The sequence below is a fragment of the Melospiza melodia genome, chromosome Z (assembly GCF_035770615.1).
Source record: "Melospiza melodia melodia isolate bMelMel2 chromosome Z, bMelMel2.pri, whole genome shotgun sequence".
NCBI classification, from domain to species: domain Eukaryota; kingdom Metazoa; phylum Chordata; class Aves; order Passeriformes; family Passerellidae; genus Melospiza; species Melospiza melodia.
The window spans coordinates 42018431-42042722 of record NC_086226.1 but is presented as its reverse complement, the minus strand read 5'-3'; the positions used below and the strand labels follow the sequence as shown (position 1 = coordinate 42042722).

General features: G+C 37.9%; 2 protein-coding genes across 9 annotated transcripts in view; both read left to right on the top strand.

The window, feature by feature from the left end:
* The window catches only part of POLK (DNA polymerase kappa), a 33602-nt gene extending 25038 nt beyond the window's left edge, over positions 1 to 8564 (top strand). For all 6 annotated transcript variants that reach the window (XM_063180525.1, XM_063180526.1, XM_063180524.1 and 3 more), the window contains 6 exons: positions 448 to 480; positions 2222 to 2318; positions 3591 to 3762; positions 4661 to 5623; positions 6726 to 6777; positions 6929 to 8564. In XM_063180525.1, the coding sequence (XP_063036595.1) occupies positions 448 to 480; positions 2222 to 2318; positions 3591 to 3762; positions 4661 to 5623; positions 6726 to 6777; positions 6929 to 7013 (1402 nt within the window). In that variant the 3' untranslated portion in view covers positions 7014 to 8564. The remainder of the gene's footprint in view (positions 1 to 447; positions 481 to 2221; positions 2319 to 3590; positions 3763 to 4660; positions 5624 to 6725; positions 6778 to 6928) is intronic.
* Positions 8565 to 12413: 3849 nt separating this feature from the next.
* ANKDD1B (ankyrin repeat and death domain containing 1B) overlaps positions 12414 to 24292 on the top strand; it is a 27508-nt gene continuing 15629 nt past the window's right edge. Inside the window, exons 1-7 of one of the 3 annotated variants that reach the window (XM_063180536.1) lie at positions 12414 to 12541; positions 15842 to 15945; positions 17949 to 18047; positions 19776 to 19874; positions 19965 to 20069; positions 21804 to 21902; positions 23468 to 23566. In XM_063180536.1, the coding sequence (XP_063036606.1) occupies positions 12466 to 12541; positions 15842 to 15945; positions 17949 to 18047; positions 19776 to 19874; positions 19965 to 20069; positions 21804 to 21902; positions 23468 to 23566 (681 nt within the window). In that variant the 5' untranslated portion in view covers positions 12414 to 12465. Of the gene's footprint in view, positions 12542 to 15783; positions 15946 to 17849; positions 18048 to 19775; positions 19875 to 19964; positions 20070 to 21803; positions 21903 to 23467; positions 23567 to 24292 lie in introns of those variants that run through there. The other 2 variants (XM_063180535.1, XM_063180537.1) reach the window with 2 other exon arrangements.

Here is a 24292-nt window from a genome sequence, read left to right as displayed (position 1 = left end):
CTTTTAGACTGAAGGCAGAATATTTCCTCAGATCCTCAGATAAAGGAAATATTCAAATATACATGTATGTGTGGGATTTTAATAGCCATGCTTCGTAGTTATAGCTAAGACAGCATAGGATTTGTAGTTTGTTTTCTTTTTGAATCAGACTCTCTCTGACATAATAGGTGAGTTCTGAGGGACTTTTTTATCTGTTTGGTTTTTAGACTTTTTTATTTAAAAAAGACGTCTATGTTTGATCTATGTTTTTACTTAATCTACATTATTTTTTTTAATTCTGCTTTTTGCACTTGATTAAACTTGATGTACAAGATTTGTAGAAAAATTTAACATCCAGACTTTATAGAAAAGACTGCTGTTAGTTATTTGAGCATTATTGGTTGACTCTGAGTTTATTGAAAAGATTTCTATATCAAGAAAGTATAATAAACTTTTCTCTCTTTAAAGGGATGGAGAAAGAAAAAGTATGAGCACTGAAAGGTACGCTTCTTTAATATTGAAGTAATTACATTAACCATTGGAAGCACTAAATACCAAGTAATGTATACTTTTATTAGTCATATAATTTTGTTTTATTTCTATTTAAAAATGCACATATAAAACAAGCTCACTAAATCAGATTCAAGCATGAATTATTTTTTGTCCTTAGCTCCAGAACTCCATGGAGGTATTTTTGTCAGTTTGAGTATTCTCTTATCATCCAATTCTGCTAGTGCCTTTATTGCATCAAAGTGATCTTTAAACCATAAGATAAGGTGGAAATATATACGGGCTTGAAAATTTTTTATCTGTTTAAGCTCAATGTCAATATCAGTGTAGTAGTCTGCAGTCACATGTATTTCCTAACTAAAGTTTTACCAGAGTAAAGTTCCTTAAGAAGGTAGTTAATTTTTAAAAAATGAGTTCTGCCAGGAGAATCTGCAAAGCACTGTAATAATTATCCCTATCATCATGTGTTTTCTTAGAAAAGGTGGTAAGAAAAGATACTTAGTTCTGTCATTTTGTGACTTAATAGCTGTGAGCAGCTTAAATAAGCCCAATATGGTTTTCGTACCACCACAGCTGAAAAATTTATGGCTTTAGTGTTGTGCTGCCTTGCAATCAGACAGATACTTTGGACATCTGCATAGTATCTTTCTGTATTGCTTTTTTCCTTTCTTTTTTTCCTCAAAGGGAATGGTTTTAGACCAGAAATGTCTACAGGCTTCTGAGATCATGAAACTAGTTTATATGGGGGAAATGACAACCCTGAAACAGCATTCTCTCTATCCTGTCCTTTTCAAGCCTTGGACTTTTACAACTTCTCAATCACTGCAGTGTTGTCTGAATAGCATGAGTTATTCCTTGGATAGCGGTGTAGGACCCACAGTGAAATACTTGGCCTATGCGTTTGACAGCGTGCAAACTTTCTTAGAGGAATGTGAATCATAATAGAGGATGTCTTTTCAGTACAGTCAGGTGAAACTGACTATAGCTTAGAGATGCAAAATCCACTGTAATTTTATTGACCTTACATTTCTAAATATAAAGCTTGACATGGAACAGTGTATCTGTGAGACCTTTCCAAAGCCTGAATTGTCTATAAGATTTGCTTTCCATTTCTCTTGAAACAATGGAAGGTTCCTTTTCCAGTGATGTTATTACTGAAAAGCAAATGTACAACAAATAGATAACACTGTAATTTCTGTCCTAAGAAGCTCTAGCAAAGACAGCTGGCAACATTTTTGGCAGAAAGATAGCTTTTCCTTCTCTGAGGCTAGACATAATTATCCTAGTTGACATCTTTTTCTTAGCATCTGCATTATTTATTTCTGATACTTGGCTCTGATGTTGACTTCCAGCTCCTGGCTTTCTTCTGATGTTATACTGTGTGTAGAAATGAGATTAAATACAAATAACTTGGCTGTCTCTATGAATTCACTTGCTGTTAATATTCTGTCTTGCAAATACTTACGCATCAATGACATTAAATTTGAATCATTTTCAAATATTGCATGAAAAATTGAAACCAAATTGTTTCATTATTTGAAGGGCGTTTCAAACATTTTGCAAACAAAATATTCCTATTAATAATCATTGTGCCTTGAAGTAAGAATTTTAACCTATATAGCATTCTTCTGATTCTAGTGTTGTTTAACTGTAGAAAAAAATACTTCTAGATTGCAGACACTGAACATACTATAAGATTCATACTGAACAAGATCATATTTTTTTGTCTTAGAACATTCAGTGAAATTAACACAGCAGAAGACCAGTACAGTTTGTGTCGAGAGCTCTGCAGAGACCTTGCTCAAGAGTTACAAAAAGAGGGACTTAAGGTATTTATATTATTCAAGTTACTTGGAAAAAGATGCTTTGCACTCCAACAATTCTATGCAGCTTTAGTATAAATGCTTTCAGCAGCGTCATACCACGCAGTCTATCTTCAGAAGTCTTCATTCTTTAATTTGGAGATGTTTAGGATGACTTAGGCAGCATTTTGTTGTTGTGCGAGTGGCTGTCTAGCAATATGTGTACGATAAAAATTAAATCGAGTTCTGAAATATGAAAAATTAATCAAGTTGTTTGGCATGTAAACATTTTATACCAAAAGCAATGTTTGTAAGGGACAAAGTGAATAATAGAGTTGATTGTCCATAAGCCATGCTTTGGTTGATTGTGTAACAATTGTGTATTTAAAACACTGTTTCTCTCCTGTATACATACAGGATCCCATCAATAGCCAGTTTTTTAGTTTAAGAACTTGACTAGTGCCGAACTTGCTGACAAGTTATTCACACCATTCAATAGCATCAATAGTAGAAATAATCCCTTTATTCTTTCTCCCTAGATACCTGTTTTTTACTTGGAAAAAGTAAATATTTTCTTTGAAGGTCTTATGGTAAAGCAAGGGATTACATTTAAGACCTAAAATAATTGTTGTTAGTCTTCTTCAGCCTTAAAAGATTGTCTCAAAAGATGACAGGTTGAAAGGGAGATGATCAGCTAAGGAGGACGAAGGGATAAGCTTACAAAAGCACCAAAGAGAGTGCTAGTTATTTACATTTGGATAGACATTATAAATCACACAAATTGTTTGAGGGGTGCTGCCAGGGAAATATCTGCGCCAAACACAAATGATGTGTGTGGTTGTGATAGCACTGTGCAGGAGGAAGTAAGTTTTCCATGAATCTGTAATGGGGTATCACTTTTGTGTTCTTCATTGTTAGGATATCTGGCACTGAAAATTTCCATATGAGGAAATATATTTTTTTAGATGGGGTAGAAGTTGTGTCTGTAGCCAAAACATGAACTCAACTGAACATGCACTAGTGGCAGGTGGTCTGCTGAGAACTGCAGTCAAATTACCCAGTTCAGAGAATTCAACTTTGGCAGAAATTTATGGGCAAGTACAGAATTTAGGGGCAAGTACAGAATTTTGCAGACAGATACTTGGGAGCACCCCTTGCTGTGCACAGATAAGCATACAGTGACTATAAGCATACTTGACTCTGGTTTAAGAACCTTTGCATAGATGCTACATAATAATTGTTTCCGTGCCATATATGACATACATTTTAAACCTTTTTTTAAATCATACTTTTTCCTAGGGTAAAACTGTTACATTGAAGCTTAAGAATGTGAATTTCGAAGTTAAAACCAGAGCTTCAACTGTGCTGTCTTCTGTTTCTACTGAGGAGGAAATATTTACTGTTGCTAAAGATTTGTTAGGAACAGAAATTGAAAGTGTTGCTCCTCAGCCTCTACGGATAAGACTTATGGGTAAGATATTTCAAATTCATTCTTCATTTTCAGAGTTAGGAAATCTGATAGTGTTTTGAAATAACACACCATGCTTTAAAAGTAAAACTGGTATTAATGCATTTGTCCTTTTTCTATTACCCTAATTTTTGCAAAGTGAAACAGATCTGTGCTGAGCAAGTAACTTAGGCAGTTCTAATAATGAGTGCTGAACGGGGACTTAGGAAGCTTTACTAATTGAGGCTGTATATTTTTATTGCAACAACAATCAGATCATCTTGACAGTAGAAACTTGAGTCATAGCAGGGATTAATTCTGCTGCTTTAAAAGAGCTTTTAAGTCTTCTTTGCACCACATCAGCAGAAGTGCTTACAGCGCAGTGTTCTGCAGGAGATGCAAACATTTCTGACAACAGTAAACTCTGTGTTTTGACCCTAAGACATATGTTTCAGGTGCTTCTGCATTCTGCTTGAAACATTGACTGGTATATAAAATTTACTTGTCTGAGATATTAGAAAGTGCTGCAGAAAAATATGTTTTGATGGGTGAAGTTCATGCAAAAACCTTTAAACTGAATTCTTTGTAACTGTATTTATAAATTATTATAAACATTGTAATTATTATAAATATTATAAATATTATAAATAAATATAACTCATTGTTATAATGCAATGAGTTAAAGCTTCAGAGTACTAAAATTAATAATAATTAATAATACTAAAATTAATAATATGGTTGGACTAGTGCTTGTGTCTGATAAAATTGTATTGACATTGTGATGTGTTTGGAGGTAGTCTAGCATCGTTTTTGAGATAAATTTTGTCTTCATTGAGTGAATGTATGCCTCAAAAGGTGTTAATTAGGAGTTAGTATCAATCTTTCATAGAATTGTTATTATAAGTTTCTTTTTCATCATTAGGTGTACGAGTATCAGGATTTCTAACTGAAGAAGAAAAGAAATACCAACAAAAAAGCATTACAAGTTTCTTAAAATCAGGAAAAGAAATTGGTTACCTTAGGCTTCAGCCAGAGAAGTCCAACCAAGAGTATTTCACAAAAAATTCAGAAGCAACTCATAGAGGGAGTTTTTTTGATCAAAAGCGAGCAGCAAGACAACTAAACAGTGAGAATATTTCTCCAAATGAAAGCAGAGGTAAGCAGCTGTTTCATGATGATAGATCATCAGCAAATATTGTGGAAGAAACAAAGAAAGATGCCGATTTACAGAACTCTAATGTTTGTAAGATCTTCACCTGTCCTGTGTGCTTTGAGAAACAAAGCAGCAATAATTTGGAAGAATTTAATAGACACATTGATGAGTGCCTCAATGGGATGTGTGTTAAAGATACTGTGAAAATATCCAAGAATGACAGTTCAAGAGAAAACACATCTAACTTTCTTCCACAGTTTAAAACTGAGTGGGTTGATAAATGTCAAAAAAATGAAACATATCAATTATCAGGAACAGACCAGTCTGCAAGTGTATCTGACAGCTCTACTGACAATAGCACAGAAAAATTTGCTCAGATAATACCTGATAAATCTCCCAGAGAACGACAGCCTAACAATCTCAGTGACATTGCTAGAAATGTGTGTATGAAACAGTGTGTCTTCCCCAAACGAATGTCACAAGACAATGAAGACCATTTTGACAAGACTGAAGATACAGAAGGAAGTAGTTCATCCTGTTTCTTTGAAGTCAAAGAAGACCGTGTTCTTGTTTGTCCAGTTTGTAATTCAGAACAGAAAACCACCAATCTAATGTCATTTAACAGACATGTTGATATCTGCTTAAATAAAGGCCTTATCCAGGAGCTAACAGAAAAACAGGATTTTCCAACTAAGACTTATAATATGGAAAACTCAAACAGAATTTTCTCTGGTAAGTATATGCATTAGATATACTTAATTATTCAAATTGTCTGCTTTTGCAATTAACATACTTCAGCAGTAGTGTACTTTGAACTTTTTGGTCATTAGAAATTTTTCTCAACAAGCTTATTTAAGTAAGGCCTATATAGGAGTGAACATTTTTATTTAAAAAATGTCAAATTTATTTTCATGACAAAGTAGATTTATGAATGTGATGTTAGTTTGTCAGTGCCCCCCCATTTGCCACAAAGGTGACACAGCAATTATTGCTCAGTTTTGGAAATTGTATGTTGCTTACACCTGACCATATTCAGAAAGGTGTTTGTGAGGCCACTGATATTAAAGTGAAGATCAATGAAAACATCTTCAACGTGTATTGTTTCAGATTCAGTTAACAGAGAGGCTCCATTACGTCATGTGCTGGCAAAAATAGAGAGATGAGAACTAAAGCTTAAAGGAAGAAACTTCCAATTCTGTTTTATAGCTAAAAAAATATCTGTAACATGCCACAGCAGTATCATTCATGTTTTCTGAAGTAGTTTCTCTTTTTACAAAGAGTTCATTTTTGGCCAGATCAGAGTGCAAGTGCAGGTAGTAAAGTATCTGCCTAAAGTAGTCCCTGATCTATTTTGGGAACCTTATAAAAGGAAATTAAAAGGCTAGTGTGTTAGAATTTTCAGAATACAATTAAGACTTAAAATAAGAATATTTTACAAGAAAATTTTCAAAGTGGTATTGCTATTACATGTGCAAACATGTTTTAATTTAAATGGAAGACTTACTTTAGGTGAAGTTTCTTTTTTGCCCCCTGCAGGATAAAAAAATTAAAACCATGGTTTTTAACTACCACCTTGAAAATCAACTACGTTATGCTGAAGTATTTCTGAAAACTATTACGAGGTTCAAAGTAATCCCTTATAATTCAATAACATAAAGGCTTTTTGGTTTTCTCTTTGAAAAATGGTAATATAAAGTACAGTATTCAAGTTGCAGATAATGTTTTCTGCTTCTTGAGACAGATTAAATTTTTAAAAAAGCTATTCCATTTATGTAATTTCTGAAGCATTCTTTTTTTATGTAACTCATTTTGGTTGTTTTCAATTATTTTTAAGGAGGTTTAAGCAAAGGACAGCAATACACAAATCCTTCACAAGGAACAAAAAGGTAAATGTTTTTTGGAAGTTTGAATATGCAACTTGTTTGAAAATAATGAAGTCTAGAAAAATATTCAGTGTTGTAAAATCTGTGTTGGTATGCATTGTATATTTTAACCACTTACTGTTTGTTTTTTTCCCCTCCCTTTGTTTAACCCTAGGTCTGGACTAACAGCTTCACAGTCAGTATCTAAAAAACCCAAGGCAAGCAATTCCAAACATACAATCAAAATGTTTTTTAAATGATTGTGTAGCAACGTGTTCTATATGAAGCATTTAATAGAGTTTTATGACTGCAAGTTAATTTAGCATTGGCTGGATTCAGGTGCCTGTCGTTTTGGAACCATTCTATATCTATGTAATAAGAACATGATATCTGAGATAGAAGAAGAGGTAAAATGAAGGGGCTTTTTTCTTTTCTTTTTTTTTTCTTTTCTTTGGAGAATAATACTTTTATTTCCATTTGTTTCCAAGAATCAGAATTTGGTAGCACTTTGATTTAGCTCCCTAGTATACACAGGAATCATTAGCTAGGGTGCTCCACTGTGCCTACTGAAGGCCCTCTTCCCACATCTGAACTTCCATCTTCCCTATTGTAAAATAAAAGTGTGAGATTAACTGTATGATAACAAAGAGGAGTTGAGTTGCTCAATTTCAGCTAATGTTTGTCTTCGTAGTGGACACAAAAATGTGTTAGTCTCCCAGTTACACAGAATAAGAACAAGAACTTAGAGCACTATCAAGCTCTCATTGTTACTGAAAATTACTTCAGTAAGAGTTGATTGACCAGATCTGAAGGACTTGTCATGGTGTGATATACAACGACTTCACTTATTTAAAAAATATTTAAAAATCTGTTGAGTGAGAGGATTCGTCCAGGATACTCAGACAAATGCTGTTTCATCTTTGGCCTTTTCAAAGGGACTGAAAACTTTTTACAGTTTGAAATTGTTACCAGTGAGTAGCACTAAATTTCCTCTAAATAAAAGGTTTCATGGTGCAATAATAATGAATTACATGCAAATACAAGATAATGAACTTTCTTATTGTTTAGCTATCTTTCTCTTTTAAATTATTTTGTATTGCTGAATAAAGTGTATTCTGTGAGTGCATATGTGGAAAAAGAAATCTAAGTGCAAATATTTTAAATGCTCTGTTTAGATTTTTTTTCTGTTTACACCAAATTGTTTAAAGACATTTTATTATAATTAAATATTTATCAGACAAATAATTTATTATAACATATTTCTTAGAAGTTATACAAACATTGCCAAGCCCTGTAGGAAATATAAATTGCTTTTTTAACTGCAAGGTCTTTTAAAGAAGTGGCTGCTGTAGAAGCATCTGTTTTGCTGTTCAACTGTATTGGGATTTCCTTGCTTTTTAATCAAACAAATGTATACATGCTATGTGTTAGATGCTCAAGCTCAGTTCAGAATATGCTTTCCTGTTTCCAGAATTGCTGGAATGATTACACCATCTCTACCTGCTTATCTGTTTGTCAGATGCCACTGTACCCACAGCTCTGTCATTTGAATTCATGTCAGTGCTCCCTTACCTTCTTTGGACCAAATCAGCTGGACTAGTTCAAACTTTAAATTGACTCAGTCAGCTTTTTCAAACTGGGTCAGTGAGCACTCAGCATGAGCCGTTCTGTTGACAGGCATGGGAACTTCTCATAGGAAAGACATAAAAGCAACTGAGGGAACATAAGTCTGCCAACTGCTGTTTAGAAAGTGAACACCTATCCCTTTTTTAGTTTGTATCTCTGATTCAATAAAGTGTAGAATCTAAGTATTACCTTGTCACAGTGTGTATATCTTTAAAACGTCTCTTTTTACATAGCATTACATAGCAAAAAGTAAGCTACTCTTAGGTGCTTGAAAAAAATAAGTTAGTTGTCTTAGCCTCAAAAGTTGCCTTGCCATCTGTTTAAAAGGGAAATGTCATAGACTTATCCTAGTGGTCATGAAAAGGTTGTGGATGTGTCAGTATTAATGTAAAAATAAAACTCAGTGTGTTACTGTAAATTATTTATTACAGTGCCATTGTGCATTGACCCTGACTGGATGCCAGGCAGACACCAAAGCTGCTCTTTCACTCACCTCTGCAGCTGGACAGGGGAGAGAAAATACAGTGAAGGGTTCACGTGTTGAGACAGAGAGCAGGAGAGATCACTCATCAAATACCATCATGGGCCAAGCAGGCTCTCATTAGAGATATTAATTGAATTTATCACTAAAAAAATGAGAGCAGAATGAGAAGAAAAGTAAGACCTTAAAAACACCTTTCCCACATTGTCTCTCCTTCCCAGCTGTACCTCCTCCCCCAGTGGCACACAGAGACAGGGAATGGAGGTTATGGTCAGCTCCTCGCATGTTGTTCCTGCTCACAGTGAGGAATCTTTCCCCTGCTCCAACATAGGGGGTCCCTCCCATGGGAGACAGTTCTCCATGAACTTCTCCAACATAAGTCCATCGCTTGGGCAACAGATCTGTGAACTGCTGCAGTGTGTGTCCCTCTTCCATGGGGTGCAGTCCTGCAAGGAGAGGCTGCTCCAGTGTGGGTGCCCCACGGTGTCACAAGTCCTACCAGGAAACCTGCTGCAGCATGGGCTCCTCTCTCCACAGGTCGGCAGCTCCCTGCTCCAGTGTGGGCTTCCCGTGAGGTCACAGTCCCCTCTCAGACATCCACCTGCTCCAGCATAGGTCTGTTTCCTCCATGGGCTGCAGGTGAATCCCTGCACCCCCTGACCTCCATGGGCTGCAGAGGCACAGCTGTCTCACCATGGGCTGCAGGGCCTGGAGCACCCCCTGTCCCAGCTTCTCCAGTGACCTTGGTGTGTCCCGAGCTGTTCCTCTCACATATTCTCACTCTCGCTCTTCTGTGGTCACTATTACAATTTTACAATAATCTTTTTTTGTCTCAAATCTCTTATCAGAGATACCTTACCGCTGTTTCTGCTTGGCTTAGTCTTGGCCAGCAGCAGGTCTATCTAGAGCTGGCTGGAATTGCCTTTGCTGGATATGGAGGAGGCTTCTGGCAGCTTCTCACAGAAGCCACCCCTGTAACACCCCTGCTACCAAAGTTTGATTATGCAAACCAAATACAAAGTTGTATGTGTTTACTGGTTTAAAAGTCCTTTTTTTCCATACTTCTTATAGTTTTTGATACCATACTTATTACTGTTTTTATCTGAAGCAGACCTTCAGTTCATGATTAAGCATTGTCAACAATTTCTGTGATAGAATTTTTCTTCTTGTTTCTTGTGGAGAAGACTGTATAACCCAATGTCTTTGTTTTACATTTTCCTCAGTGACTCTGTGTGTTATTCAATTGATCTTAAATTAAAATCTGTTTTTATTAATATGTGACAGTTTCTTTTTAGCTGTCTTTAATTAATTTTAAATGATTTCGCATATGTCAGCCATTCCACACTTACCATATCCATAGTTCTGAAGCATGTGCATAGGTTAGCACCAGATGCAACTTCTTGTCTGATGTAAGTACCTCCTTATTTAAGGTATGCACGTAAGTACTTAATCTTGAATTCCTCCTTTAGTTGAGTAACAAAGGATAGTGATTCTGTGACCTTAATGTTACTCTCTCTGCCATTTCTGAAGAAAGGAATTTAGACAGTCTATACATTCCACAATGCTTGGTCTTACCTTACATTTTAATTTTATATTGGCTCTAATAATTTCTGTATGTATTACTCTTGTTATCTTAAGTATTAAAGAAAGTGCTCAGATTTCCTGTCAGAGTGAGAGCTCTGTGAAGGCAAGTGAGGAATATGTTACAGTACTTCCTCGCTCTGCACTTTGTTTTGGATTCTTCAGCTCTGTAAGTTTCTGTGTCAGTCTGTCTGCAGTCTATGGAGGCCATCTGAAAGAGTCAAGATTGTAGGAAGTGGTTAGAGAATGTGCTAAACTTGCTACACATAACATTTAAGCACAGGATACGCTGTGAAATAGTATTGTGCATTAGTAATTAGAACTGGAAATTAGCAGCTGGTGTTTCATGACTGAAAATTATGATTTTACTGTAACTGATGCTCTGTATGAGCATCCTTTGGTGCCAGCTTTGTAGGCTAACCTAATCACTCTGTAGTTGTCTGTTGTCACTCATTTTGAAAAGGAGCATTAACAGTGAAAACAGTCTGTATTACCATAAGTAATACAGAGCTACCTTTCTTCCTTCTAAGAGATTGCTGGAACATTTGACTCACAGGAAACCTCCATGATTCAGTTATGGCTAAATCAGTTATGGCTTGTTCTTCTCACTGAACTTACTTTCCCAGGGTTGTTTTTTCTTTCAGCTGAGTTACATTCACCTACTGGAAGTACAGTTGGTGAAATTGTCTTATCAGACTGAAGTGTATCAATTGTAAAGATTTTTTTACATCACAGCCTCTCTATACCAAAAATGTTTAAAGGAGATAAGAACTGTGAAATCTATTTATTTATGGTAAGCAGAGTCTGAGCAAATAGTTTTTGTATCCAAATTCATTAAATTTACAAACTATTGAGTCTTTTAGATTAATTTTATTATGGAAAGATATGGTGTTAGACATCTTGGAAATTAACGTGATTGTGTAATTTTAGAAAAAAAAATTACAGCAAAGGAACTCCAATGTGTCTACAATTGTGTGAGGCTGAATACTGGTGGTTCTGCTTTCTTGGAACTACTTTTCCTATATTTATTTTGAAATAGCAATATCAAAGGCTGTTTTTAAAGTAAAATTTAAGGTAGTCATTTAAAAAAAAAATAATGCCCTGTTCTGGAAAAATCACAAAAGGGAAATACCAAAGACCAAAGTCAGAATGGACATCAAGATAAGTTGAGAAATAGGTAGGTTAGATGAGTCTCAGTATATCAGGTCACAAAATCTGAACCTGTGGGCATGTGTGTTTTAATTTTGACAGGACTTTGAGAAAAGCAAATGCAAACAGTTTTTACCTGAAATTTACCTGAAGGGTCTTGTGATTGGATGAATACTGCTACCACAAGTGCATAATTATGCACCAATTAATGTCAGAAGCACTTCAGTCTCTCACATCCTAAGGTTGTATGAAGCATGCGGGAGTGCAGGGTTGGTCACCCTCCCCCGTCCAATGAAGACTGGTTACAATCATGAGAATAACTCCCCAAAATGGTCTTCAACCTGCATAGAGAACTCCATGACTACCAAGTAGTTAGTAATAAATCCACTTGGCTCCAGGCATCCCATCCAAGCTGTGACATTTCTGTGTGTCTGTACACATGTGCATATGACACGGCTTTTCAGAAGTTGTCTGGCGCAACAGGACTGCCTTTTGTCTGATGTGAGCGCTTGAGGGTGCTGATGGCTCCTGGCACATAAGGCTAGCCACTAGGGAAGGCGTGAGGGGGATTGGATGGGGAAAGGATGATCCCATTCGGTGCTTAGCCACTGTCAAGAAATGCAGTATATTGAGTGCTTGATCTCTCTTAGAACAAACTCCTAAAGCTGCTCCACAACTCTGCCCCTTGGCTTGGCGGTATCCTGGCTCCAGCGGGGTGCTGTGCAGGTGTGCCTGCAGGGCGGTGTTTGCCCGGCTGCGTGCGCTGGCTTCCCGAGAACCGGTTTGTCGGGGCCCTCTCACGCAGGACGCCTCCCTCGGCACATCGGCCTGGGGCCCTTCCCTTGGCTGAGGAGGAAGAGGAGCTCCGGGCAGCAATGAAGGGCCTGAGCCGCCTGCTCCGCGCCGGGGAGGATGCCGCGCTGGGAGCCGTGGCGGCGAGCCATGAGGGCCGTGAGTCCGCGGGGGTTGCAGGCCAGGCGGTCCGGGGGGCAGCGCTGCACAGCATAGCGCAGCACAGCACAGCACTGCACGGCCCGGCCCAGCACGGCACTGTACAGCAGAGCCCAGCACAGCACAGCGCAGCGCAGCACTGCGGCCGGACCGCCACCGTTGCCTGCCTTCCCTGGAGGCAGCGAGCCAGGCCCTCTCTTAGGGCTGCTGGGACCCACCCAAACCTGCTTTTTGCCTTGATGGGAGAACAAAATGAGCGGTGGGGGTTGGAAAGGACAAAGATTAACATGAGCTGTTGTACATGTAGTAAAAGATATCAGCAAATGTGTGGATATAGGATTGGGAGCTGGGCTTTGGCACGTGGTGGTCCCAGGGGCAAGTCCTACAAATTGCCCACTCCCGTGCTTTAACTTCCCCTTTGAACGGCTCTGAGAGGGTTCGCTGGTATTAGTCACGTCCCTGGAGCTGAGCATCTGCTGCCAGTTTCACAGCCAATCACCCAGTTTTGGGAGGCACACAGAAATCAGAGGATCTTGCACTCAGAAACACAACCCAGCAATGGGGTCTCCAGCCTTCAGCCTGCACACCAGTCTGTGAAAGAACAGACTGCTCTGGCGTGAGCTATGGGTAGTGAAAACAGGTGATTTGTGGAAACTAAGTGGTACTTGCCAAACCCTGCTTCGCCACAGTTCTGTGATCACAGTGCGACAGCCGGGAGCCATCATCTTGGGCTCTGGTTCTTGCTCCCAGGCTGGTAAAGAGTGCAGAAAAAGAAAAGAACCAATGAAATATCGCCATTAGAGTCAATAAGTAGTTTTTCCCATTATTTATTTGAAATGGAAAATTACTATTTTAGAAAAAAAATCTTGGTGACTTAGCAAGATCCCAACATTGCTCTAGTAATTTTACTTCCAGTAAAAAGAAAACCCAGAGAAAACTTTGAAAATGTTGCCAGATCATGAAATAGATTATTTCATTTTTAGAAATAATAGGATAAAAGTACTTTTATTGGCATTTGAATCCAAATATTGTTGATATTTTTTAAATTTTACCTCCTTGGACCTCCTTAATCAATTCAAATTCAGGAGTTGTTTTGCCATGTGTTTTTTAAGATAGTTGTGGAATTCATCTTGTGGACATCACAACAGAAGAGGAAATCAAAGTACTAATTCCAGTTAGCTCAAAAGAAAAATGGAATATAACTAATAAATTGTCCAATATAAACATATATGTATTTATTATATAAGCCAGACTTTTTGTATGGTGCCAAAGAAAATACCCCCTAAAAAACCTGGCAGTCACACATAGATAATTGATTGCTGCTGTTACTTGAAAATAGAGTAATTCCTAGTTACAGGAGCAGTGCTAAATCTTGGAGACCCCTGCTTGGACAGAAGGCTTCCATAAAGCTTAGTCTGACAGCTCTGTACTCCTGTAATTCCATACATGAAAAAAAAAATTTGCAAAAGCAGCAAAAGTTTGGGCAACAAATCAGAGTCATTGTGTGTCTACATTGTGATGGTTCTCAACTCCTGAATTACTAAGTGTGAAGAGAGAGATTTTGAAGAAATATAATGTACAGAGGAAAAGGTCTTTTTTGCAGCACATGGCCAATACATTGCTCCTGGACAGGAGAGAAAAGAACGCTTAATTTTTTGTTAGAACTGCAAAATTGTCCTTGCTGATGCATATACAGTAAAGAAACGTAGTTTTATCTTGTTTTTGAAGGCAGTGCTGAGTAAAGTCTTGGGGTTGTTCCTGATTGTCCTGCTTCTATCTTTGCATCCTCATGTAAGACAGCGGTCAGCAGGAATGACTGTGGCCTTATTGTAATTAATTGCTAATTAGTGCTGTATAGTTTTTTCTACATTTGACGTAAATTTGCCTTGAGCAAGGTATCCTTTGACCATTGGTTTACCTGAGCTTGAAATCAAGTTAGTAGAAAGCTCTGTTGGATACTTCCTAAGGTAATGACTATGAAAACTGGGACTGAGGCATTTATTCTTTAAAGATCACTGTTCATAATGATGATTTGCTATTAGCTATGGTCCTTGTCACAAATGCCAGGAGAGCATCTTTATTTGCAAATGCTTTTTTTTATTTTTATTTTCCTTCCTTGTGCCTGCATGTTGTAATATGAATAACACATAGACTGTGATTCCCAGAGAAGTTTGGAAGGATGATTCTTTTATTTGAGGCACTTGGATAATTTCTTAGGGAAACTGGAAACACTTTTGCAAGTATCCAGTTTAATTTCTAATTAATTTTCTACAGTAAAAATGTGATTATTCTCCCTGAGATGATAGCCACAGGGAACATATAAATGAAATTAAGTGAATGCTATACTGATTTTCCTTAGCATGCTCTGCAGTCATAGTGCCTCAGGCTGCGTCCTGATTAGCCATTGATGAACTTAGACATAATGTGGTAGGATGAACTTGCCTGAGAGGGCTCTAAGGAATAGATAATTCCTGTAGTTCCTGGTCCAATAGACTGGTGCCTCCTTGATGATATCATTGGACAAGAGGCCTTCAGCCCAAAATAGTCTAGACAGAAGACATCTAACTAATTGGATTTTAAGTGTGACATGCTATTGGATTAAAAGTATGTACTAACATTTTTGCAACTGGTGTAACTGCTACACTGTTTTCTTTTAAGTGATTAATGAAATATTACAGTATAAACATGAAAAATATTCTCACCTCCAGCTAAAGAAGGTCAGACACTGGAATTTTACTTTTCAGAGTTACTGAATATATCTTGCTACCTCAGCTGACCAAACAGATGCTAATTTTCGGATTGAGACATTAAAGGAAGGTCTCAAATCAAAAGTGGATTTTGTTTGTTTTGGTTTGTTTTTCCAGTCATGTCTGTTTGGTTACTGCTTTACGTAGCTTGTGTTTTTGTAGTGTGTTTTAAAACAGAAAATTTCTCAAAGAATAGGAAATAAATGCTAAAGTTTGTAGTTGAAGTTACTACTATGCCTATGCTGTAACTTGAGATGCAGTTAGGTAGTAAGAGCTTCATAAACAAACTGTTCCTGTGAGTGCCAGCTCTGGTAATCTGTGTTGTGAAAAGTGTCTCTTTAGTTGCACTTAAAAGTTGAAACTAGAAATATCAGCCAGATGTCTCTAAAGGAGAAAAACCTAGTCATTAAATGCTTTGATGACGAGAAGCAAGTGATTCTCATAACATTAAATCACTACAAAGAACAGAAAGTATAAACAATATTATCATCCCTTATGTTTGTTATGGCTACTTTTTTAATAATATGGGGGTTTTTATCATGTTTTCCCACAGTACTGCCAGATGAGAGAGAATTTCAACATGCTGCTAAAATGAACAATTTGGATACCATGGAAAAGCTGTTTAAAAAGAATGTTAACATAAATGCTGTAGATACTGTGAGTATAAGGTGCCTGACAATGCCTGCTGTGAAGGGTGATTCCTTGGGGCTGCATGGGGGAATGCCTGCATGCCCCCTCAGCGGCAGGAGAGAGGCTGCAGAAGGGCCCTCTAGGACCTGGTGAAGAAATAATTTCATGTGGCCATTATGGACACTGGGAGTTGTACAGCTGAACTCTCGGGTTTCAGTGTCAGTGTATATCACATTGGGAGCTAAGGACTCCTCAATTCTGCCCCTACTCTAGTGTTCCCTCACAGCTCTTTGGTGACTAATTTCCCAAGTTCTCCATCTTTCTGAGTGGGAAGACTTTATCTCACAGTCACTTTAAGAATGGATTCATGCTGCTAGCATTATAAATTTCTAGAAAGAAGTATTACTCTTGGTTTGCATGGAACTGTGGAAGCATTCTACAATGTCCTCTGGCTCCAGCCTGAGCTCAGGGTCCAGGTTTACCTTAGATATACAAAAATGCATTTCCTATGTTGACTTCAACACCAGGCCTAAAATCTGAGATGTATACTTCACAGTAGCTAAATAAAGCTGTGTTTCACATGATAGGTAGTTCAACAGCAACCAAGCAGTCATGATATTAATCTGGGAGTTTTGTGTAACAGTGTCCTCTCAATGGCTACATATAAATAATCTACCCCTGAGTGTTTATTTATTTATTGTTATTTATTCTGGGTTCTGAAAAATTTTGCCTCCCATGCCCACATGTATTTTCACTCACCGGGGAATATAGAAGATATTATAGTGCAATCTTTGACTTGTTTATGAAACAGACAAGGTGACAAACATTTCCTCTGAGTACACTTGAATACTGAGAGTATCAATTGCATTACACTCTAAAAGGTCACTTTAAAATAGTTCTTTCTTCCTCCTTGCTTTCCAGAGTTCAGGAAGTTAAACTAAATACATTTTCAGTTCAGTAGCTTGAAACTTTTCTCTGTCATCCTTAAATTAGATCTATAGTATGAGAGAGTTACTAGTATAGCTGCAGAGGTGTTGTGCTTTGATTGATTATCCTAGTAGGGAGGTAGCTTATGCTGGCAAAGCCATTAGTTTTGTTAATGTTGATGATTCCTGCCCCTGTGCTCTCAAGCCAAATAAGAAAGGCTATCAGATTATGAGCTTTTTGATAGTACTCTTTCTATAGTATAAGAGGCTTTTTTCTGTCATAAATATACGTCTTAAATCCCACCTTTTTATTCCTTTTGGTGCATATGATTGTAAATTTAAATTTATACAAGTCAAGTGAGCTTCAGAGAAGTTAAGAAAACAAATCCAAACTGACTTTTAAAATTAATTGATTAAATGTTTTAGACATCTTTGTATGGAAACTATTTAGTCACTAATGTTAAACCCAGTTATGCCCACTTTAACTGAAAGCAAAACTCTCCAATAAAATTTGATTCAATTTAACAAATTTCTTTTAAATATATACCACAAATTACATTATGGAAGTCTTCTTGAGAAGCACTGAGCCCATTCACCTCTATAAAATTACTCACTGTTTGCACAGTGGTAGCTTTCATTTACGTAGATGATGACTCAGTATGGGAAGGTGACTAACACTGACTGAAGGAGAAATCTTGGCTTGCATTGCACAAGTTTAGTCAAAAGCAAGGAGGATACCAAAAGCAAGTCTAACTGCATACATATAGACCTGAGCTATTCAAACTATACCATGCAATAAAATAATAAATAAGGATGCTTCTTGTACTGCATGCACCCCCCCTATGCAGTGTTTGAGTTCTTAATCCCATTCTGACATTTCAATGAAAGGACATTACTACGTAGACTAACAAAGTCATTCTGTTTTTACAAGAATTCTCTAAGATCAATATCTAAATGCTATCCAAAGAAATAGGAGGAGAAATATGAAATAGTATATATTAACAGGTACATTTGGTAACAACCAGAGAATTCCAAAATCCTGAACACCTGCACAGGGAAAGAACTGTATTGCAGACCTGGCAAACAAAGCCTTCCTTATTCCAGCTGAAGCGCACAGCGCTCCATTTTGCTGTTGCGGGAGGCCATGTGTCTGTGGTGGACTTTCTTCTTCATCACAAAGCTAGACTTGACATGGCAGATCAGGTAAGCTGGCTTACTTGTTTTGATTCACATGTATAGGAATTCCTTTGAGTAAAAGCAGATAATTTTCTTGTGCTCCCAATTGTGCAAAAATTAAGAGCTTGCAGTAAAAACTCCAGTTTTATACAAATACTCTATTTCTTACAAATAGGTGCAGTCTTAGAACTGCACCTATTTGTATAAAAAAAAACATTTTTAGAGGAAAAACACATTGCCCAAAGTACTGGATAACTTGAATACTTGAGTGAGCACAAGGCACCTCCCTTGGCCAGGTCACAGTGTTTACCTGATACAGCCAAGGACTTTATTTGCCTTGTGTGCTGCAAGAGCACACTGCTGACTCGTGTTCCACTTAGTGTGCACCAGGACCCCCAGGTCTTCCTCTGCCTAGCTGCTTTCCAGGCAGTTGTCCCCAGCCAGTACTGGGATTGCTCCTGCTGGTCCTCCTCAGGGGCAGGACTTTGCATTTCCTCCTGTTGAATTATGTTATGTTCTTGCCAGGCCATTTCTCCAGCCTGTCAAGGTTTCCCTGGATGGCAGCACACCAATAGAGTCTATCAGCCATTCGTCCCAGTTTAATATCAAGTTGGCTGCGGGTGCATTCTGCCCATCATTCAGGTCATTAATGCAGATGTTGAATAGCATTCCTAGGATGGATGCCTAGTGCATTATTTGTGACTGGCCTCCAGCTGTTCATAGCTTGGAAGGTTTTCCAGGGCAGACTTTTAGGCCACAGCCACAAATTTTGCTGAAGCCTAGATTTATCTTACTGCCTGCATACCAAGTACATATTCCATATTGCCCCCCACTGTTTTCCACTGCAATTTCTGCAAACATGGGAAAGACTGGTAAAGTGGAGTGAGTCCCGTGCAGAACCTCTAGAATGATTAGAAGTGCAGAACAGGGTATATGAGGGGGTGTCCTAATATCCAACCTAAACCTCCCCTTACACAGCTCCATGCCATTTTCTCTGGTCCTGCCAGGTCAGTGCCTGCCTCTCCTCTTCCCCTCGTAAGGAGGTTGTAACTGCAGTGAGGGCTCCGCTCAGTCTACTCCAGACTGAAAAGACCAAATGACCTCATTTGCTTCTCATGTGGTTTCCCCTCAAGGTCCTTCATCATCTTTGTGTTCCTCATTTGGACACTCTTTAATAGCTTTATGTGCTTTTATTGTGGCAGCCAAAACTGCCCCCAGTACCTTAGATGAGGCCACAGCAGCTCAGAGTTGAGCTAGTCCTTTTGTTTTTAAGATGTTCAAAACAGGGTTAATTTTTTCCTATAAAAAAAAAAGGTTTTAGAGAATTTGAGAGGTGAGAACATTACAAAAAGGTCTAAATGGAAAAATATAGTGACTCATGAAAGTATATTCATTGCATATTGTCACTTGAAATGTCATCCACTGCACCCAGGACTATCTATCTACATGGTTTCTGGAGATAGAAAATAATTTCTAGATAGGACTTCATCCCTCTGTCATAAAATGGGATCAGTCCTTCTCTAGAGATGCCAGACCTTCTGTGAAGAAGTCAAACATTTATCTAGGTCTTGCCCTATTGCATCTAGCTTAAGTTAAGTGAGATGAATCCCACCCACACTGTCAGGTGTTCATATTGCTTTTCTAAATGCCTACAGACTGGAACCCACTAATACACTGAATCAATCAAAAAGATTTAAAGAAACTTTGCTTGAGGTATTTTGGTGGTAATTTTTGCCTTTGTCATTTTATTTGAAGCACGGCCTGACAGTGATTCATCTTGCAGCCTGGACTGGAAATCTGGATATAATGCGAAAATTAGTTAAAGCAGGTGCTGATCAAAAGGCTAAGAATGAGGTTTGTTGATGAAAAATTTTTACCTACCCTAAATATGTTTATGTTGGGAAAAAATCAAACATACTTACAGACTGACTTACCATTTTTCAGGAAGGAATGAACGTACTGCATTTTGCAGCTCAGAGCAACAGCATTAAAATAGTTGATTATTTCCTCCAGGATCTTCATCTGAATGACTTGAACAGACCTGATGGGGTACAGTGAGTTTCTGTTTATTTCTTTGATGTTATGAGGCTTTTGTTTGGGGGACACAATCTTGATTTGGGGAATTCAAATGAATTTTAGTTTAGATAGTTGCATGTACTTTTAATTACTGACTTGGATACTGAGAGACAGATAAAAGAAACAGCCAGACAAGCCCCTAGGGGCAGCACCCTTCGTCCCTCTTTGCCCATTCCAGGTGGACTGCAGACAGCCTCTGCTGTCCTTGCTTGTGCTGCATGTGATGCTTAGTCGTGGAAAGAGGAGGTCGGGTTCAGACCCCAGTCAATTCCTTTTTTTTTATTGTGTTTGCCTCTCACTAGTCTCCTTTGCTCCAGAAAGCTTCTTGAATGGATTGCAGTCGCCTATGGGTGACTGTACTTTCCCCTGTGTCTCCTCCCTTGCATCTTCTGTGTTTGTTGCTGTATCTCTCCTTGTGCATCCTTCCCACAGCAGTGCCCAGCCACTCTTACATGCATTTCCACATAGGCATCATTTGTTTCATTATGGTGAGTTAAGTGTTGGCACATTGTGGGTCCACTGTTGAGTCAGCTGGAAATGTCTGACAGGCAGCCTCTGACATTTCCCACACAGCTCATCTTCACAGACCCCTGTCCCTACCAAAACATGCCAGTTATGGCCAACATGGCCATGTTTCATCAATTAGAGCACAGAACTTTGTGCAGCCATCCTACAGAGTTGCACTGACTCTCAACAGGTGCCTTGTCCTCATCAGGTTTTCTGTGGTTTTAATTTCCACAATGTTGGGATCTTGTTTTGAAATGCTATGTAGATAAGTCAGATATTTTAGCTTTACATGAGGAAAACTTATTCCTGTGAGATCTGACACCTAAAGAACAAATCTCCCCTTTTTTTCCTTCTGAGTTTCTTGAATTTTATTGACTCAAGGGTCCAAAATTCTGAATTCTTTTCACAAATGAAAAGTCTGACAAAGCAGAGTTAACTTAACAAAACATTCCTTTGAAGGTTTAGGCCCTGGGAATGGAAAGCCGAGGAAGGACCTTCTCAACCACCTGTTGAGGTTGCATCATGATTCTCTCCTAGGTGCATACATTTTTTTTCTAGACATTTCTATAGGCACTACCAGGCATGATGTGAAGCCATTTTACCTAGCTGGTTATATGCCTTACTGTCTTGAACAGTGGTATGGTTTTGTGTCAAGATAACTTTCTGCAGTTGAGTTTGTAAATGGTTTGAAAAGTTTTTGTTAGTTTTAACACTACCAAAACCCCCTACGATGTTCAGTGCTAAATTCAGGCCTCCTGGATGAAACTTCTGAGATATGTCAGTTTTGGTCTCTGTTTCCAGAATTTGTATCAAACTCACCCATGGAAATAAATTTTGCTGTTTCTTTGCTGCCTGTTTCTGAGAATTCTCAGACTTTTAATGACATAATTAAATTTTCATACTGATAAAAAAACAGGATTAAAATATTTTGAGTGTCTTTTACACTTTTTTAACATTTCTAAACAGCTTTTATATATTTTATTCAGGATATGAAAGATGTATGAGCTGTTTGTATACACTTAGTGTAATTTTAATTACTGCTCTTCTATGTATCTTCTACTATTGTGTTAATCTCCTTAGTCATATGATATATAAATTTTTATATAGGATACACATATACATGTGCATGTCATATATCTAGTAACTAGAAGTATTTCTACTTGCTGTAACACTATGTTTCTTTCCGTAATTGTTTTCTAGAAAGGTAAAAAGCCATTTCTTCTGGCCTCTGAAAAAGGCCATGTTGACATGATAAAAAAATTGATTGCTCTGAAGCTATTTACATCTGAAAAAGATGAGGTAAATGTTTCTTTTCCACAGAAGTACAACTACAAATGTGCTTATGAAAAATTATTTTGTTTCACTGTGATTATTATACAATCAAATATCTGAGTGTGCTACACAGAAGTTACAGTGAAATAAGGGACCAACAAACATATGATGATTTTTAGTGATAAAATCACTAAAAATTGAATCAATAAATCCTAAAATCACTAAAAGTGGGACGATTGGCAGGAGACTTTTCTGTACACATTCATAATTTATGCAAAGCAAGTCTAGCATATGCTGTCTGCTGAGAGAAGTGGGGAAGTCTGGTGATAAAGGCGTCAGCCTCTTCTGGGAGATCGTATTTCTCAGTATTTCACTCTGTCTGTGTCTGTGTGTGACTGTGTGATCAATTTTTCAAAGGTGTTTAAAAGTTTCAGGATGAAAATAAACACCTATAAATTCTTTTTCAGCAGTACCTTAGCGCTTCAATCTGATTGAGTTTGCTTTGACACTATATTTTAAGGTGTCTTCATAATTTTCAAAGTCTGCTCCTAATTTTTTTCCTTGCTTTACTATTTCTAGAATAAGCAAGTTAGTATTTCTCTGCATGTGAGGCATTGTAAGACAAATACAGTAAAAATTGTGAATATGTCAGATGCTGCATTTACAGAACCACATAAGTAAGCACTCAGGAAGTGATGTTGGATTTTTTGGTTTTCTGGTAATAGTTTAAAAGCTACAGTGCCACCCAGAGCTCTGCGGTACTAAGCAGTTTATCAACAGAGGTTGACAGGTGGTGTTGTCCCAGATATCTTGCTGGTTAAAGGTGTCGACAGCACCAGGAGATAAATGCTGTGTCCTGCAAATTAGGTAAGAAGCCAGGACAGAGACTCATCTCCTGGGTCACCAAACCAAATCACACTCTAACCATCAATGGTAAAAAGGATTCCACATCTTCCCACTCAATGCTGTGAATGAAAAACTGTTCTAGACTCTCATTTTTCTGAGAGTTAGCATTCTTCTGAATTTTTTAGCCATTTTTATACTATTTTGTATGCTTGCATTTTCTTTTAGTTCAAAAGCTGCTGCTCTGCCTGAAGTTGTTAGTTGCTTTTTTTTGCTTGGTGGTGTGGTGTTTTAGTTTTGGTTTTGTTTCTGTTTTGTGTTTCTTAACTTCCTGGAAAGAAATTGCACTGATGGTGACAGAGATCAAAGAGATTGTGATGTTGACGTCAAAGCCATGACAAATTTTTATGCTGTGACCCAGGCTTTTTTACTCTTTAAATCAATGGTCTTGGGGGCTCAGTGAAGTACCCACCCTTGTGGGAACCAGTACCTGAAGTTTTCTTCTGGTTCATTTATTTGGAGTTAGAATTTCAGCTCTTTTTTCCGGTATACCCTGAAGTTTTCAGACAAACACCTAGACCAGACTACATCAAGATTAGATTGAATCTTGGTGCATGCTGTGTGCAGTTGCCTCCCTCTCCTTGTATGTAAGAAAGACTTGTATGTAAAAGACCAAAGACATTTGTTGGTTTTAGTTAATGTCTTTATTCTGGATTTTAAAATATATTATTTAATATTTTAATTTCAAGGAGGGAAACACAGCATTGCATTTAGCAGCCAAAAATGGTCACAGTGAAGTTGTAGAAATTCTGCTTGAAAAATGGGAGGAAATAAATGACCTCAATCAGGTAAGTACATCTAAGCTATTGAAAGAAATAAAGTTAGAGATTTGAAAATTTTTCTAAAAATTCAAATTTGAAAGGAAGGGATGTGGCACTGAGGAGGCTTCTTGCTGGTTTCCTAGTAACTTTGCATCCTGTTTCCTAGTCTTGCTGGTTTCCTAGTAACTTTGCATCCTGTTTCCTTGTTCCTTGTCCAATAAATTAACCTCCCTAAATTATCCCTCTTTCAGTGTCTTCCTCTGTGCTCTATCCCTTACACACATCCTCCCCTGCATTTGGCAATCTGTTGCATAACTACTGGCAGAGGAGAACAGAGGAAGACCTTGACCCCCTTGCTTTCTGTCATCCAGCATTTTTAGCCATGTGATCCCATTCCTTTTAACATCTCACTTTTAAGCACTTCTGGTGCTTTTCATTATTATTCCTTGAGCCAGTTGGATTTGCATACGAAGCACATTCCATCACGGGCACCTCAGCAGAGATAATTTGTATCTTGTCCATCAGTTGCGCAAAAGTGGCTGCAGACACTTTCCTGGTTTAGTGTTGGTGAGCTCAGCCAACATATTCATCAATTGTGTAATAGCTGGGAAGGTAGTATCCCTGAGTTAATGCACTCTTCAGGTTCATCTTAAGGCTTAAACAAGGAGTGGAGGAAGGAAATGCACACTAGCTGCTCCTCTCAGCATTCTTGCTTTGTAAAGGGTTTGTGTCTTTTTCTTCTATGGGGCAGCT